The 16,706-nt window shown below is 32.9% G+C and overlaps 1 protein-coding gene across 1 annotated transcript; it reads right to left on the bottom strand.

Annotated features, from left to right (window-relative positions):
• Nucleotides 1–1,197: 1,197 nt before the first annotated feature.
• Nucleotides 1,198–15,214, bottom strand: LOC129229532 (ATM interactor-like). The gene is made up of 3 exons (XM_054863854.1): nucleotides 14,823–15,214; nucleotides 7,414–7,628; nucleotides 1,198–5,321 (listed from the first exon to the last, which is right to left on the bottom strand). Exons 1-3 carry the CDS (start codon nucleotides 14,910–14,912, stop codon nucleotides 3,872–3,874), a joined length of 1,755 nt encoding a protein of 584 aa, XP_054719829.1. The 5' UTR covers nucleotides 14,913–15,214; the 3' UTR covers nucleotides 1,198–3,871.
• Nucleotides 15,215–16,706: the final 1,492 nt, after the last annotated feature.

Genomic DNA, 16,706 nt, shown 5'->3' with positions numbered 1-16,706 from the left:
TGGTTTAACATTTGCTCAGAAATTAAGCAGAAAACAGAATGAAATCTATTCCCAGACGTTTAAAAGCTGTCGTTGATACCGCATGATATTCTACTAAATTATAACTTAATAAAAGGTTAGATTATTCAATAATATATAGACATTTCTTGAAGTGTACGAAGACTTTTGTGAGATAAAATTTCTGCCCCTTTCTGGTTTTTGATTTTTAAAAAGTTAAGTTTTAATATTTTTAAAAAACATTTCATGTAGTTTTGTTGAAATTTGATCAAAGATCTTATAATTAACTACCTATTCAAAAATATTAATTCTAACCAATGTATAGGGTCCTATTTCATTGAATGTCTTGGGTGTACGAACATTTTTGGGAGCCACTGTATGTATTTTAAAGTTAATATTTGTTTCAGAGTGTAAATTACGTTTAGGCGTAGATTCAGATGGGGGGGGCCATGCCCCCCCCCCCTCCTCATCATTTTTCTATTGATTATTAATTTTGAGCTCAGAAAAGTTAAGTACAAAGTCACTATACATTTGAAAGTGAGGGGGGCAATTGCTTCCCCCTACAAGCCACCAAAGTTCAAACCCACTATTTTTGCCCGGAAAATTTCACTTTGACCCCCCCCCCCCCCCTTCTTCTGATGATGATGAATTTTATTCCTCTCAGACAGTAAAAATGGGATAAGAGATGCAAGTACACAGCAATAAAATGAGGAAGGAAAGGCAATGAAAATAATTCATTCAGATATTATTTTGGAAGATAAACAAAAATATTTTTTTAATGTATGGTTTTCGTGCATTTAATTTTTAATTAACTAGACATACTAATTTAGGTTTTTAACGAGGTTAAATAAAATTTACACCTTTTTCTGAGGTACAGGGAACTCCTTCAGCAATGTGTGCTTTGGAATGTAGTAATTCGAGTGAAAGTAGGTCTCTCTCTTTCTGCCAAAAACATTACTGAATTAAAACTGAAACTTGTGGAAGATAAATTAAAATGATTTCAAAGGTAAAATAATAGTTTATGTACATTTATTTTAGTTATTTATACGCGGTTTTGAATGGGGTAAAAGAAAATCCACACACTTGTTTCAGAGTTACAAGGCACCCCTCCATCAATATATAAAGACGTATGCTTCGGGACGCACGTGATTAATTGGAATCACAGTAGTACACTCAAAGTCAATAAACATTCTTGAAAACATTAACAAAAAATAAATTTATTTATTGTGTAACAAATAATAAAACGAAAATTTTAATACATAGATGCACATATGTTTCAAACAGAACAAAAATCAAACACCTAACAGGAATGTAAAAATAAGATGCCTTAGTATGACAATCATAACATTATTAAACTATCCATTAAGTTCATATGCCTCATAATTTATAAAGTAATCAAATTACATGTGCTGTCTAGAAGAGAATATTTCTTATTTGAACACTAAAATTACCACTTCTTATTCAAAAGAAATAAGAGTGTTTTATAATTATTATAAAGTTTAACTAAAAGAAATACCCGACTTGAAATGTCAATTTAATAAGTGGAAGCTAACAAACAATAATATGTGTGTGTGACAAAATGTGTTCTAAAAATTAAATTTCCTACACATTATAATATTTCAGTGTAAGTATCTTTGGTGAGATAGTAAACTCTGATCAAGTTCTTTTAAAATTCACGGTAGGGTAAAGACACCAGTTAACATATAGTCGTAAGTTTGGATTTAAATAATGAGAATTTTAGGAGGGTAAAACTGATGTTGCTGCAAACCCATGAATACGATGCAACCATCTAGTGTTATCAGAGTGAATTTTATGAGCCAGTTGGTATTTACAAGGCAGTGGTGGAAGGTTATGAGCAGCTACCACGAGGTCTGCCGGTGTTTCATGTTCAATTGAACTTAATAAGGTTTTAGATCTAAAAATAGAGAACTTTTGCACCTGTTGAAGAGAAAAGGGGAATTTTGTTCATTACTCATCCTTTCCTCATCCTATCTGTTGCTGGGTATTATCAGAAATTTCGGTGTCCTTTACTAGGGGTCTCGCCTTTTTTTTTTTTTTTTTTTTTGAAATTGAGCAAAAATAGAATTAACTAATTCAAAGGATCCAGAAACAACCAAACATTAGATGATATGTAGTTGCATATGAGAAAAAGTTTTAAAATTCTGAATACGTTAAAAAGCTCAGGAAATTGAGTTAACCTGAGAGTGATGTCTAAAGCATGTCTGTTACTGGTGCCATTACCCTAAATAAACACTGTAATAAACATTAAATGTTACATAATAGCAAAACTACTAAAATAAATATAATGCAAAATAAATTTATTCTTTTAAAAGGAAAAAGCACAAATCATCAATCTCATCTTTAACTGTCATCATACACAGAAAAAAATAACTGGGGACTACTTTATATCATTTCACAGGGACACATATCCTGGTTTTACGCTGTTTAACTTAGTAATAATTGTATATGTTTATGCTATATGTTCAATAAATGAATAGATTTTATTAGACATTAATCTAAAATGTTCAGAAAAGTGTGCCACCTTATTACGAATTTTTCGATTCCAGAGACAACCACTATAATTAAATACATAAAAGTTAGTTACTAATCAGTCATCGAATACATAAACATTTCTAATGCATTTAAAAGAAGTTACTACATTTATAAATTAACAACAAAAACAAATATTGGTTTTAAGCAATTATTTACTTATCTTTAAATTTAACCAGCTTCAGAACAAAATGCCATTTTCTCAGAAATTGCTGGGACAAAACTTACATTTATAATGAGATTATTTCATAGGTTTTTGGCTCAAACACATTATACATTGATTTACCCTCCTGAAAACCAATAAATGGCATTTTTTCTTTTTTTAATTTTGCGCTAAACACAGTACAGAAGAAATGTTTTAAAAAATCACCTAAATTTTTACTTCTGAGGAAATTAGCCTCTTCTGGAGAAGCAACACTAAAATAATAGTGTTCTAAAGCAGAAGAATGAAGGTTTAAATATGAAAATGATAACTTTACATAAAGAAACACAACATTTAAGGAGCTCAGCCGCATGTTTATTAATTTTCAACCATAAAAATAATTTAAGATAAATAAAAAGAAGTTATATCCACTGCTCAAATCAACTTTGCAACTTTAAATATTAATTTAGCTTCCAATTTTAAATGCTGCAAATAATGTAGCTGTAAAATTCAATTACAATGATCACAGATAAAATTGGAAATTATTTTAGGGTGCATTTACAAAGGAAAGATAATGACCAGGGGTTGGAATTTTTGATAGCAACTGTTTAGATATTAAATCCTCCAGTAGACCAAAACATCCTCTGCACTATCCTGCTTAGCACCTGATAAGGAGTAGGTCCGAAATTCTAGTGATCCACTTGTTTTCCCTTTTTTAGGGAATTTTCTTATTGCAGTTAGTACCAGCAATAAACCAGCTTTTTGGACCATCTGAACCAGCTCTTAATGGCTTATGGCATCTGATGATACTTCATTCCTATTCAACTTAAGCAAGAAAAACATGTTTAAGTACAGGAACTGAGAACAGCATTTACTGATAGTGTACATTAAATTATTCTGCAAAATGTTTTTAAACAAAATTCTTTCAGTTCAAATTTTCAAAATATATGTCTTTAAAATATTCTGAATTCCATGCTTAGTGTAATTTGTGCTTTCAGTTTATTCGAAGTTTTTCAAAATAAACAAATGTTAACATACATACACAAAGGGTTTGCTTATATACCATATAACAAAGTCCTAAAATATTTCGTTAAAAGTATAACATGCAGTAAGACCAACAATGTCTACTTTACACTATTCCACAAATATTTTGTGCACCTTCCAAAAACTTGAGCTGCTAAATCAATCAAACACAAAGTCAGAAATATCTAAAGTTTGAGATTCAGTATTGGTAAACTGTGGAAAGTTGAACTTATCCTGTGTTTGTGTTTCTGAATTAACACCAAGACATTCCTTGCTGGAGCAACCAATAATATTTTGTACATCCATCCCATTGATAAAATCAAAAGGATCCTGATTCAGATCTTGAGAAAAAGAAGAAAAATCGGTCTGAATTTCAATGGACAACTGATCCGTCTGCAAGGGTGAGTCAATGTTTGGGAAATCCTCCCACGGTGTTTGCGTTTCAGTGTCAGAAAATTCCAAATCAGAGAGGGTGAATTCATCTGTGGTTTGTGTTTCCATGTTAGCAAGTAAATTATAATCAAGAACAGAAGATGCAATTGTTTGCGTATGAATATCAGATAAAGTTGGCTGAGGAATCTTATTGCTGATATCTTGCTTAGAACAATCAGTAAACACAGACAGCAAAGAACTGGAATCACATTCAGAAGACTTATTGGAAGAGCTCTGGAACATACTTTTCTCTTCAACACTCTCAGGAAATGTCTTCATCATGGAGTCTGAGAACATATCTATCACTGATAATGTGTCATGATTGAATTTCTCAGGCAATGCACCAGCCACAGAATCTCTCGACACAATCTCGGAAAGACCCTCAAACGAAGAATTGCAAATCAAATTCTTTTCTTTTTCAGAGCTATTCCAGTGCATTTTCAAAAAGTCTTCATCAGTAATAGTTTCTGAATCACACAGCGTTTTGTGAGAACTAGTTTGTGTGCTTGTTGTGGTACTCACATTGCGAGAGGAACGCACTCCGTGAGCATCAGGCGTGAAGAAATCTTTGAAACCCGGCCACAGAGATTGACCCACGTTTTGGTTTGTCAAAAGGCTTGGCTCAGTTATTATTGCTACCGATTTACGCCGAGATCTCTTCTTTTTGATTTTCACAAGTGTGCTTTCAGCTGTTTGTGTATGTGTACTTTCTATCCCAGTTTTCATGGATTTTGCTGCTCTTCTTGAGCACTGTGATGCCTGTGATAGCCTCACCTTAGATGGATTATCGAATCTTGATGGAGTTTGGGTTGCTGTACTTTTTTGTGAATTACCACTGACATTTTTGTTTGCATATTTTGCAGACTCAAAGATTGCATTGGTTTTAGGTAACATACTACTATCGGGTGAAGGTGCGGCCTGAATTTTGATGGCTCCGGTAGCATCAGTAGGAAGATCAACAGCCCGAGGAGAAACCATGGTATTTGTGAGTGTAGGCATTGTGCTCATATTAATGGGTAGAGAAAATAAAAGTGGTTGGGTGACTTTCGGTAATATAGGTCTCTGGTTCAGAGCATAGCTTTGTGGTGGTTGAATGCAGGTAAAGTTCTGAATGATGGGTTGAATTACGACAACAACAGGATTCTCTGCTGTGCTTTTGTTCATCTTACTACTTTTCCTGAAAAACAAAATTTGAATAAACAATAAATATTTCACAATTTCAAAATTAACAAACAATTAAGTTATTAACCTAATGAGATGTCATATTTAAATCAGTGTATGACATCTAACCGGGGGAATCACAAAGTTCACATGCCAGCACTCTATTTGGGAGAATATGCCAAACACCATGTACGGCCTAAAACTAAACCACATGCATTTATAAAGAGCAAGGATGCATGTCCCCTTAAAGGCAGGCATCATATGATACATATGCAAAAAATTTACATGAAAAGCACAGGGAGTCAAATAATTCTAATTGGAAAAATCAATCGCGGAGATCCTAAAATCTTTCAAGGAGGTGGCGGTTTGATTTTTAACTTATCTCTTACTACTTATTATTTACACATGTTTGGGGGATTATCATTTTTATCTAAATTCTAAAACAACTAAAATTTCCATGTTTATCCAAAGAGATCTCCGAACCTATTTCTTCCCTTTTCCATTGGAAGAGGTATTTCAAAATTGCACTTTAGAACTTCAATTTTGTAATAATTCCAGAAGACTTTCAAAAACCCCTCCACCGAACAACATCGAAGGCAGGGACGGATACAAGGGAACGTCGATGGGGGCGACCCTTAAGGGTTTTCGCCACCTGTAATTTTTTGAAAAGGAAGTTCAAAAAACACAAATTTAGATGAGTTTCATTGATGTTGGGAGAAGGCAGATCCAGGTTTGGTTCCCAATCTGGAAACTGTTTCAGAATATAAATCCAAAGCCTTCGTGATTAATATTTTTTAATCAGTACACATAATAAAAAGTAAGTAATAAAAATCAATCGCCATTCCCTTGAAAATTTCTGGAACCGTGCTTGATCGAAGGTGGTCTGAAATTCTGCTTTTTGGAACTTCAGTTTCAAAAAACAACCGGAGAAAAGTCACTCATTTCTTCCTCTAACTCCCCCTGAGATGTCTGCAATCACATTTTTAAGACTTAAATTTTGCAAAATTCCTGGTAGGACTCTAGACTCCTCCTCTCATGATCGTCAAAGATCGGCTGAAATTGCCTTTCTGAAATATCAATTCTAAAAAAGTCTCCAGGAGGGAGATTCAAACACTTTTTCTTTCCATAAATACCATCAAAGATGACCTTCACTTGCATTTTAGGACTTTCAATTTGGAAAGAGTAGTATCAAACATTCATAGAGGATGTAACACTTGTTAGACATACAATCAAACACACTCAAGTTCTCTATATTCATTATAAAATTTTGAACTTCTATCTCAATAAAGCGGTAGAAACTACTTTATCAGGAACAAGTTAAAACATATTTTTCACTATTCTGTTGAAATACAAAAAAATAAACAATGAAAGAAGCAACTTACAACAGATGGCTTTTTATGCTAGCTTTGGAATTACCTTTGGTAAAGGCCAGGTACATCAAAATTAACTAATCATAATGAGCCTTACATTCATACTTGTGAAATCTGGACTATTTATTGGATACTGTTCGAAAATAAAATTAAAGAGCAACTCGCAAATCAGTAGCATTCACAGAACATTGCTCCAGGTATAACTTATGAAATGACTTGTTATTAGAAATAAGGTCATACGGATTATGTGGATTAACTAGATTCTGCTTTTGGTCACTTGTCTTCATGGGCGTAGCCAGATGGGGCAACTGCCCCTCATTAGAAGAGAACCTCTGACTCCCACGCTCTTTCCAAATGCACCCAAAGAGCTTAAAAATTGCAAATTTAGGACTGCAATTTCGAAAAATTTACGGGAGTGTGCCAGTAACCGCTTTTTTTTTTTGCCCTCATCTGACCAAAAATAGCATAAAATGTTTTTTAGGGGGAGAAGAGCAGTACTACAATTCCAAGCAATTTCTGAGGTCCATACGACGGGGAAGGGGGCAACTAAAACCCACTATCTTATTAAGCCTATACTTGCGCCGCCCTAACAGGAATCCTGGATACGTCCATGCTTGTCTTCTTTACGAATTGAGCTTCCATGTTACAAAAAATGATAATCAGCATGATTGCAAACAATTAAATAATATAACTAAATAATTAATTTATAAAAAAGTAATGAACTGACTAAAAACTTACACTTTATCAGTTGAAAGAACATTATCAGGTAATTTATGTTGATTTCTCCTGGCATGGGTTAGCAGAGTTTCTCTAGATGCATATTTCACACCACAGCTGCATTCCCATTCTATGCCACAAGTTTTTTCGTGGTGCCTCCGCCACCAGTCAAGACCAAAACTTTTTTTACATTTGGCACACGAGTATTTTTTTTCAGCATGAACTTTAGCAATGTGCTAGAATAAGGAGATAAAAATAAATGAGATTAAAAAATCATGATATTTACATGCAATTTAAAAACAATTTTGCAAATATCTGTTACCTGCACCGTTATGTCTGGAATAATTCTTAATTACAAAAACATTTTAAGGTAAAAAGGTAAAAGTCTAAAAAGATTTAGTAGAAAGCTAAAAGATGATTTTATACATCCACCACACACCTAAGGTAATGCACTAGTAGTGGCCACAGTTAAGCATATTTATGTCTTTTTTAAACTGTGGGTCTACAATATTAATTCCAATTTTTTAGCTCAATGAACATATTATAACCCAACTATTCCTGAATCGTCCCATTTTCTAAAAATGCCAGAATTTCAATTTTTTATCCATTTTTTCCCAAACTTCAAATTTAATCCAATAGTGGCCACTCCAAAATCTGAAATTTTCAGTAAAGCTCACATGCATGAGTCAGTAGTGGCCATCTGACATCCTTTCCTTAGAATTCACATTACTCACTTTAAATTCAAATAACTGATGGATAAAATTGATTCAATATGATAGTTACATAAAGTACCAATTTATTAATCACATTTTGATTGTACATTTCTTTCTTAAAAGTATATACGTACTTAGGATAAAATAAGAAGGTTTTATTAGAAAATTTGGAATTGTATTTTTTGTACGGTAATGTAAAAAATAGAGTAAAAGAAAATTAATGTACATATCTAAGTATTCTACATATGAACTTTGGTAATTATGAACTGAATAATTAATATCACAACGAAATCACTACTTTCTACGAAATCACTACTCAACTTTACTAATAAAAATGCTGAAAGTCGGTCTGTATATCTGGATCTCTGTCTGTCTGGATGCCTGTGACGCACATAGCAACTAGACTGTTCGGCCGATTTTCATGAAATTTGGCACAAAATTAGTTTTTAGCATGGAGGTGTGCACCTCAAAGTGATTTTTCAAAAATTTGATTTTGTTTGTTTTTTATTCCAATTTTAAGAACATTTTCCCGAGCAAAATTATAAGATGGACGCGTAAATTACCAAGTTATCATTACATGGAACCGTAACATGGGCAAGCCAATTGGCGAGAAAGTCACCATACATTATTTGCAATACATAGGCGAACCAAAAGACCTTTTAATTTTTCTACTACGGGCAAAGCCATGCGGGTACCACTAGTTCATAAGAAAGTAGTAAGTCCACAATTCAATGTAATTCTAGGACGATTTGTTTCCTACAACTTACCAAGGTATATCAATGGATATAGGAAATTGGTGGCATAAGTTTTCAATACTAGTAAAGGCAGGGTGTCCATGCACCTAGAAAGTCATGAATTTCAGCTATGATCAAAAATGGTCATGGATTTTGAGTTCAAGAACATGCATATTTATCGAATTCTACACATTAGCTTAAACTTACGCATTGTGGCCATTTTTTACGCTATTACCTGTTAATCCCAATTTTCTAAATCAGATTGCATCTGATTCTTTAATACTCGCTCATTTTTCTTTTCCTTGTGATTTTACCTTTCGGACATTTATAATTATGTATTTAGTATTATTTTTAACCCTCCTTATACGTCTGATTGTGTAGTTGAGGACTGTTAGACTTCTAATTTTGCCGATCAAATTCCATGCAAAAATTTTAAGTCATCTGTGTTGATTAAAGAGACTCATAAAAATTATCATTAATTCTCACCTATGTCTTAAATTAATGAAGAATTTAGAAAATAAAATTGGTCTGAAGAATTAATTACGGACGTTTTGTACATTGATAAAATACAGAAATCAGGGAAATTTTGAAAGTAAAATTTTTAAAAAGTCCGTAAATGTTACATATTTCACAAATTCAGAAATTTTACAACATTTATAACCTATCAAAAAACTTTGGCGGTAAATATCTGGTATTGTCCGGTAAATTATTTTTCAAGTACTTTAATTTTTTTTTTCTGATTATTTATGCTATTTATTGTAAACATAATTTTAATAACTACTAAATTGTTGCTAGTCACAAATAATTTAGAAAACTACGAGTAGTACCATGCTCCAATTTTTTATTCAGTAAGCTTTGAAGTTTTATCCGGTAAACTGATAAATTTCCCTATTCCCAAAAATTTGAATTTTGGGGGTCCCAAACTATTAGTAGTCATAAATAAATATGAATCAATAGATTATAAATTGCAAAACGCATACTTACTGACAAGATTTAGACTATCAAAGAGAAAAATTGTTCCATAAACAAGCGTTATATCTGGGAATTTTATGTATCATGGCTTTTTCTAATTTTACTGTGTGTGACTTACTTCTATTAAGTGTATATCTTACTTCTAATACCTTAAAAAAAATCTGTATTTTCAAGAAACAATTGCTTAAATCTAAGAAATTAAAAATTATCTGCTTTGCTTAGAAAAAGGGATAACTTCGATCAAACATTATGCCCTTCCCACTTAATTTTTTATTCTAGTAGAATGTTTCTCCTCTTTTTGTACTAGCGTGCCAAATTCCTGTTTTTTTTTTTTTTTTTTTTGACCAACAAACTATTTAATTATTCCCCCTCCCCCCACGTGATATGCGCCCCTAGGCCAGGGCGTATGGGCCTAGGGGATGGCCTGTTGAGTAATCCGGGCCTGTCCATAGAAGAGATAAATGCAGTAGCAGTCACCACAGTGAAGGATATTTTTGTGGCTTTTTTAAACTGTGGGCCTACACTATCAATTACCATATTTGAAACTCAATGAGCATATTATCGCCCTTCTCTTCCTTAATCTTCTTATTTTTTTTAACATGCCAGAATGTCAATTTGTTCATTTTTTTTTTCAAACCTCAAATTTGATCCATCAGTAGGCATTATATAGTGTACATGAGTCAGTAGTGGCCATATTGCTGTTTAGAAATGGCCACCGGGTGGCCACAACTAGATCACACAATAATATGTCAGAAATGAGGCAGGCTTTTATGTAAAGAGTTTACAACCTATTAAAAGGAAAATTGAGTTGATTTATGAAAAAGCTTCCTGATTCAGTAGTGGCCACTCGGTGGTCACTTTTGAATTTCCCAACTTTTTTGGTACCACTAGTGGCCAGGTAAATTGTCAGCCTAAAAAACAACTATTTCGAGTTGAAAACATTCCAAACATGATCTTTCACATTTCATAACATAGTTACAGCTCTAAAAATATTATTTTTGAGCATTGTTCTATTCATAATACAACACAATGTTTACATACCTCATTATGGAGAAGCATTAGAAGACAGCTGAAAAAACAGCGACAATCCAGGTGACCGTATTAAATAGTTGACTAGTCGACCCGTGCGGAACTCCGCACTGTACTTCGAATCGTTTCATAAGGCATTTCGCTCTTTAAAAATTTCAAAGAAAGAATATTACGAAGAAAAACAGAAAAAAGTAAACGGAAAAAAGTAAGCGCACAAGAGAAAGCATGTAATTTGAAGACATCAGTAACAAAACCTCGTTAAATACAACGTTGTGATAATTTGATCATCGCTCCCCTTTTGGTTGTACGTATTTTCAATGCAAATATAAATATCATTAAAAGTGTGGCTGAGTGACACGTGAAAAATCTGTAATTTTGCATGTGAAAAAACAGGTTGTGGCAAATACAGTCCGCCCATGTGAGCATCTGACGGAAAAAAAAAGAAACATTAAAGAGATATTTAGTGTCACGGATTCGAACTGACGCCATTCTGATTAACAGTACGACGCTCCAACAAACCTAGCAACTGTGCCTTCCTTTTCGAAAGCTATTCATTGAAGGAATGCGTAATAAAACACAGTAAAAATGTTTTTCGCCGAAAAAAATATAATAAGATCATGCGTCTATGTTTTGTCATTAGCCAGCACGATACGATTTAAAATTATTCGTAAAACATGGAATTTGATTAAAGAATGAGGAAGATCTCACGTAGCGGTTGAAACAAACATTCTAGAGAAGTAATAAATTCGGTTGAAAAAATAAGCGTTTTTATTTTTGAATATTTAACAATTTCCCATAGCAAGCTTCTTTAACCTGTACGGCTTAAAAGCCCGTACTTGTTTTTCTTTTAATCGAACACTTAAAATTCAAAACCAAAACCAGTTGAACCGAGTCCGTTTTTTAAGTGTAATTTTTGAAACGTAGGCAAAAAATGTTTTTTTTTTTTCAGCCGAAAGCGGAGGATAAGAAAATGATTTCTTACTAATGAAGTTGATAATAATTTTAATGTTTTATATCGAATTCGAATAAATAATTAAAGATTTACTGGTTGAAACTCGTAAATTTAATTTGGCGTAGTATTTTTTCATTTATACAAAAGTTCAAACACTGCTATTAGAAAAATCTACATTTCAGCATACAATGAAAATGTTTTTCTGCACAAAAAGGATTCCCTTGAGGTATATCTAATACTTTTTTTTTATGCTTACATTATGCTCAGTGGTCTGGACGGAGTCAAAGCTTAAAAAAAAAGGGAAGAACACCCTTCGATTAGCAGTCAACTTATCTGAATGATAGCTGCAGCCTGCATAAAGGAGTCGAAACACCAAATAGCATTCCCACTGCATTTATTTTATTACGTGTGTTATGTGTTGTATGTTATGAGTACATGTAATGCGTAATATTAATGTAAATTTGCTATTATGTCGGACAGCCCGAACTGGCCCGAAGTTCAAACAGTTTATAGCCGAACGCTCTACCGCAAAAAAAGAAAAGAAAAAAAAACACAGGTAATTTTAAATTTTTTTTCCTGCCGAGAAGTGTTCTTATTTTTGAAAATTTTTACAATTTGTTATCGCAGGCTGTTTGAACCGTTATGACTTAGATGGCAGCACGTGTTCATCATTTAACAGTACGGTTAAAATACAAAATAATTTGAACTAAGTTCTTTTTCAAGCGTAGCTTTTCAAATGCCATAAAAATGTGATACGCTATTTGTTTTTTGCAAAAAGAAGAAAAATATATATATTACCCTTTAAATTGAGGTAGTATTTTTTTTTATTTGTACAAAGAGTCAAAAACTCATTAGAAGAATCTATATTTCAACATACGATTTATTATATTTTACTGAACAAAAAACAATTCCAATGTAGTCTGAAATCTTAAAACTTATATTTTCGCTTACATTATGCTGTAATTTTCTTCCTGGAGCCAAAGCTTAAAAAAAACAAAAAAAACTTACAATTGAGTGTCAATTTAGCTCCGCGTTGCATCAAGTTTTCATATCAGCTACGAGCGTTTCTACCTCTTGTATTCCCTCATATTTGTTATTCATTGTTCATGTACTGCGCGATATTTTTCTAATTTTTTTGATGCAGATTGTCCGGACGTGGGCCCAAACACGCATTCTCCTGGTTACAAAGAGAACGCTCTGCCAATCAAGCTATTCAGCTCTGTCGGTCATAGCGCAAATTAAAGTTATAAGTTTAACCGAAAACCTCATTCTGGTTCTTTAAAACAGGTTTTTCGACTGAAAAAAACAATTTTTAGACCGTGGGTCTATTTTTTGTCAGTAGCCAGCACCATAAGCTTTAAAATAAGGCGTAAATCAAAGAAATCGATCAAGAATTGAGGAAAATCTGGCGTAGAAACCAAAAACAGGCTACAGAAATAATATATAAGGATGACAATTTTCCATGATACTCTACCTACTCGTCCTTGAACTGCCCACTACATTATAGCCTGAGGTCTACCTCCTGAAAGTTTGAATCCACTGGGACCCCTAGAATCCTTATTTTTAAAATATAAACCTTAAAGTGGCCACTACTGAAGCAGTGGCCACTACTGGTGCATTTACCTTACTTTGGAAAATACAGTAGTACAGAACACCTTAAGACGAAAATTTTTGGGTTATACTGGTTTTGCTGTTATAAAGATAATTTCACGTTGATCAATGGCAGGAATACCCGCAGGATAAAAGTTACAAAATAAAAGAAAGAAAGAAAAGATATGCTTTAAATTTCATTTCTTTGGTATTTTAAAAATAAGCTATCATTCAGGATTTCTATACTTGATGAGCAGTTACCAGTATGAAGATTTTTATCAACATGTTAGTTTAACATGAAATAACAGCACTAATTTCAACCCGAATTTAAAAAACTGTTCTGAAGAATTGAAAAAACATTCTAGACTAAGGGTGTAGATGTCAACCTTCTTGGCCACTATCTGAAGAGAAAAAAGAGTGCCACCTACACTTTCAATTTTTCAAACAGGCAAGGAAAATTTAAAAAGGGAAAAAATGTTATTAATGGCTATTTTAAGTGATTTTCATTCAATAAGCACATTTATCCATTAAGTCTGAATGGTGGACATCGCAAGTTACTCTACTACTATAAAGCAGAAAGTTTGGATGCCTATCTATGAGGTGTTTAGGGTGAATATCGATTTGTCTTAATGTTTGTCTTTAATTAAAACATGTTTGAACAAAACTTATTGTCGACTTTTACTTACGTTGGCTTTATTTTTGAGCAATTGAGAATTGCTTATTGTTTTCACTTGACAAATGAATGATGACCATCCTTTTATTTTATTTTTTCTACGCTTATAATGCAGGCGTCCATGTGCCTCGGAATCTAATTATTTATAAGCAAGTTTCTCAACTTTATGCAATCCATTTGGCACGAAAACTATCCAGAACACAACATCCAGTCCCTGGTTTTCATTTCAATTTTGACCTCTTGAATACAAATTATGATAGCGATATAAGCCGCTTTAGTAGAAACAAGAATTCCAACGAGTAGGGTCCTATTGCCATTTGTAATTGCGAAAAACAATTTGAATTCAAGATCTCAAAATTCACAAAAAAAATGTTCTTTTTATTCGAAAAAACAGAATTCTGATTGATTCCTTCTGTATAATTATTCTTTCAATATGAAATGCAAAGCTCCCCCCAAAAAAATTGCTTCTTTACAAAAAATTTTATTTGCCTATTTTTTCCTTTAGGTACATTTGACTTTTGCAAAAATTATCTTCAATTTTCTATTATCCATTCAATTAATTTTATGATGCTTCATAACATGCAGTCATATAAATTCATTTGTCACTGAATAAACCTTCCAAACATTTTCAATCAAAAAAGCAATCACTTTTATCTCTATCAATATTTTAGACATTAAGATAGCACATACAAGACTTTAAGCACATATTTCAATGGTTTCTACATAGTAAATGTTCATTACCTAAAGAGTCGATATGTATATTATACCTGGTTTAGGAACTTCTTCTCCGTGAAATGTCTTTCTGATCCAACAGAGTACAAACACCCTGAGATCGGGCAATGGATTTCCGTTTTCATCTTGTTACCTCTTCTTTCTGTAAAACAGCATTTTTATTTTTATATTTTTGAATCTTCCAATAATGTATATTTTTTACAGGTGAGAAAAAGCATCATTTAAGCATATGTTTGAATTAGAGGACCAATTCTTTTTTAATAAATGATGTGAAAAATTGTTTAACATTTTTTAATATCTTCTAAACAATTCTATGTAATTTTGTTACAAAATATGTTTTTTTGTCGTAACGAACAATAAATCAGCTTTTTTCACGACATACTTTACATATTACTAATGTTACCTGGATTATCCAGATTTTTGATTATACGGCAGGGGTGCAAGTGGACTCGAGTAAAATTTTCTGAAGACAGTGAAGTTCGAGACCCCCTCCCTGCCCATAAAGACTCTTCAATTACGCATTCAAAAATCATTGTAATTTTTTTCTTTTTTTTTTCAGTTTTAGAATGTTGCCAGACCCAAATTTTCAGAAATATCAGAAATTCCGGATCACAAACACACCTGTTAAAGGGATTGCCTTTGGTCCTGGTTAGTCCACATAAATGAGGTTCTACTGCACTTGCAAGACAGACAGTTGGTATTTCTACAAATATTTGAAACAGTTTTCTATGTAACAAACTAAAGGGCTTGGCACCCAGGTCCGGATTACCCAATAGGCCACCCTAGGTCCTGGCCTAGGGGCACAAGCCGAAAAGGGCGCACATCACAGTGAAAAAAAAATTAATAAACAGCTTGATGAAAAAAAAAACAAGAGCTAGTACATATGAAGAAGCAAAGTTCAACTAGAATAGACAAGCAATCAGCCTGTTAGGCAGGAAAAAAAAGGAATTGGAGGATAGGGAAGGTGCATAATGATTGAGTCGAGTTCTTTTCTGATCAAAGCAGATAATTTTCAATATCTTTGATTTGGATAAGAATTTATTAAAAATATAGCTTTGCCCAGGCGCGGACTGGTTCCTCCAAGAGGGCGTCAAACTTGACTCCCAAAGCACGCACAGGTTCGAGGGCGGGGGAAAAAAAAGATGATGTGTAATGATGTAAGTTATTGGGGTTTGCTTCCAACACATTATTTTTATGAATAGTTTTACTCAAAATTTTACCACCAAGATCACAACAAAGTGGATAAAAATACATGGGATGCCCTGAAATATGTTTTAAATAAAAGAAAAATTAATATTCAAAAAGAAAGAGTGATTCAGAGCATTGTAAGATAGAGACACCAGCTGTCCTAAATTTTTCTAAGGTCAAAAAATGAATGGAAAACAAAAGTGCATCAAGACATTCAAGAGCCCGGATATTTAATTTTAAATAAAAAGGGAAAAAAATGTATAATATATCACTGATAAATATCACCTCAGGCCAAAGTGCCAAAAAAATTTTTTTTTTTTCCCGGGGCTAAAAGCATATTTAACAGATAAAATTTTGAAAATTACATTATGAAAAAACTAAATCAGTTAAATGTTTTTAGAAAAGAAAAAGTGGGTCAGGATGTTTTACAGCATATTTAAAAAATAAAAAAAAAAGATTATGGACAAAGCAAAATAAGGGGAGGCAGGAGTTTTCTAAGTCTATCCACATCTCTTTACGTCATCAAAGGTAGCCTAAAATTGCATTTTTTTAAACTTTAATGGAAAAACGTCAGAGGAGATTCCATGAACTTGCTTGCACTATCTTCAAAGATATGAGAACACGAATTCTCTCCCTAACACCATCAAAAAAAGCCAACATTTTCGTTTATAGGATCTCAACTCTAAACATTCGTAAAGGAGCACCCTCCATTCTTTTCTGCAATTTAGATG

Source organism: Uloborus diversus, chromosome 9 (genome assembly GCF_026930045.1).
Source record: "Uloborus diversus isolate 005 chromosome 9, Udiv.v.3.1, whole genome shotgun sequence".
Lineage (NCBI taxonomy): Eukaryota > Metazoa > Arthropoda > Arachnida > Araneae > Uloboridae > Uloborus > Uloborus diversus.
The sequence above is the reverse complement of the archived record's forward strand: the minus strand, read 5'-3'. Positions and strand labels throughout refer to the sequence as shown.

Bases quoted from the DNA above. Each gene is read 5' to 3' on its own strand.
- LOC129229532 (XM_054863854.1), bottom strand. From the start codon at position 14,912: ATGAAAACGGAAATCCATTGCCCGATCTCAGGGTGTTTGTACTCTGTT. The intron at 7,629-14,822 runs GTATAATATACA...TCCTTATTCTAG, and splicing joins AGAAGAAGTTCCTAAACCAG to CACATTGCTAAAGTTCATGC. The intron at 5,322-7,413 runs GTAAGTTTTTAG...TTTGTTTTTCAG, and splicing joins GTTCTTTCAACTGATAAAGT to GAAAAGTAGTAAGATGAACA.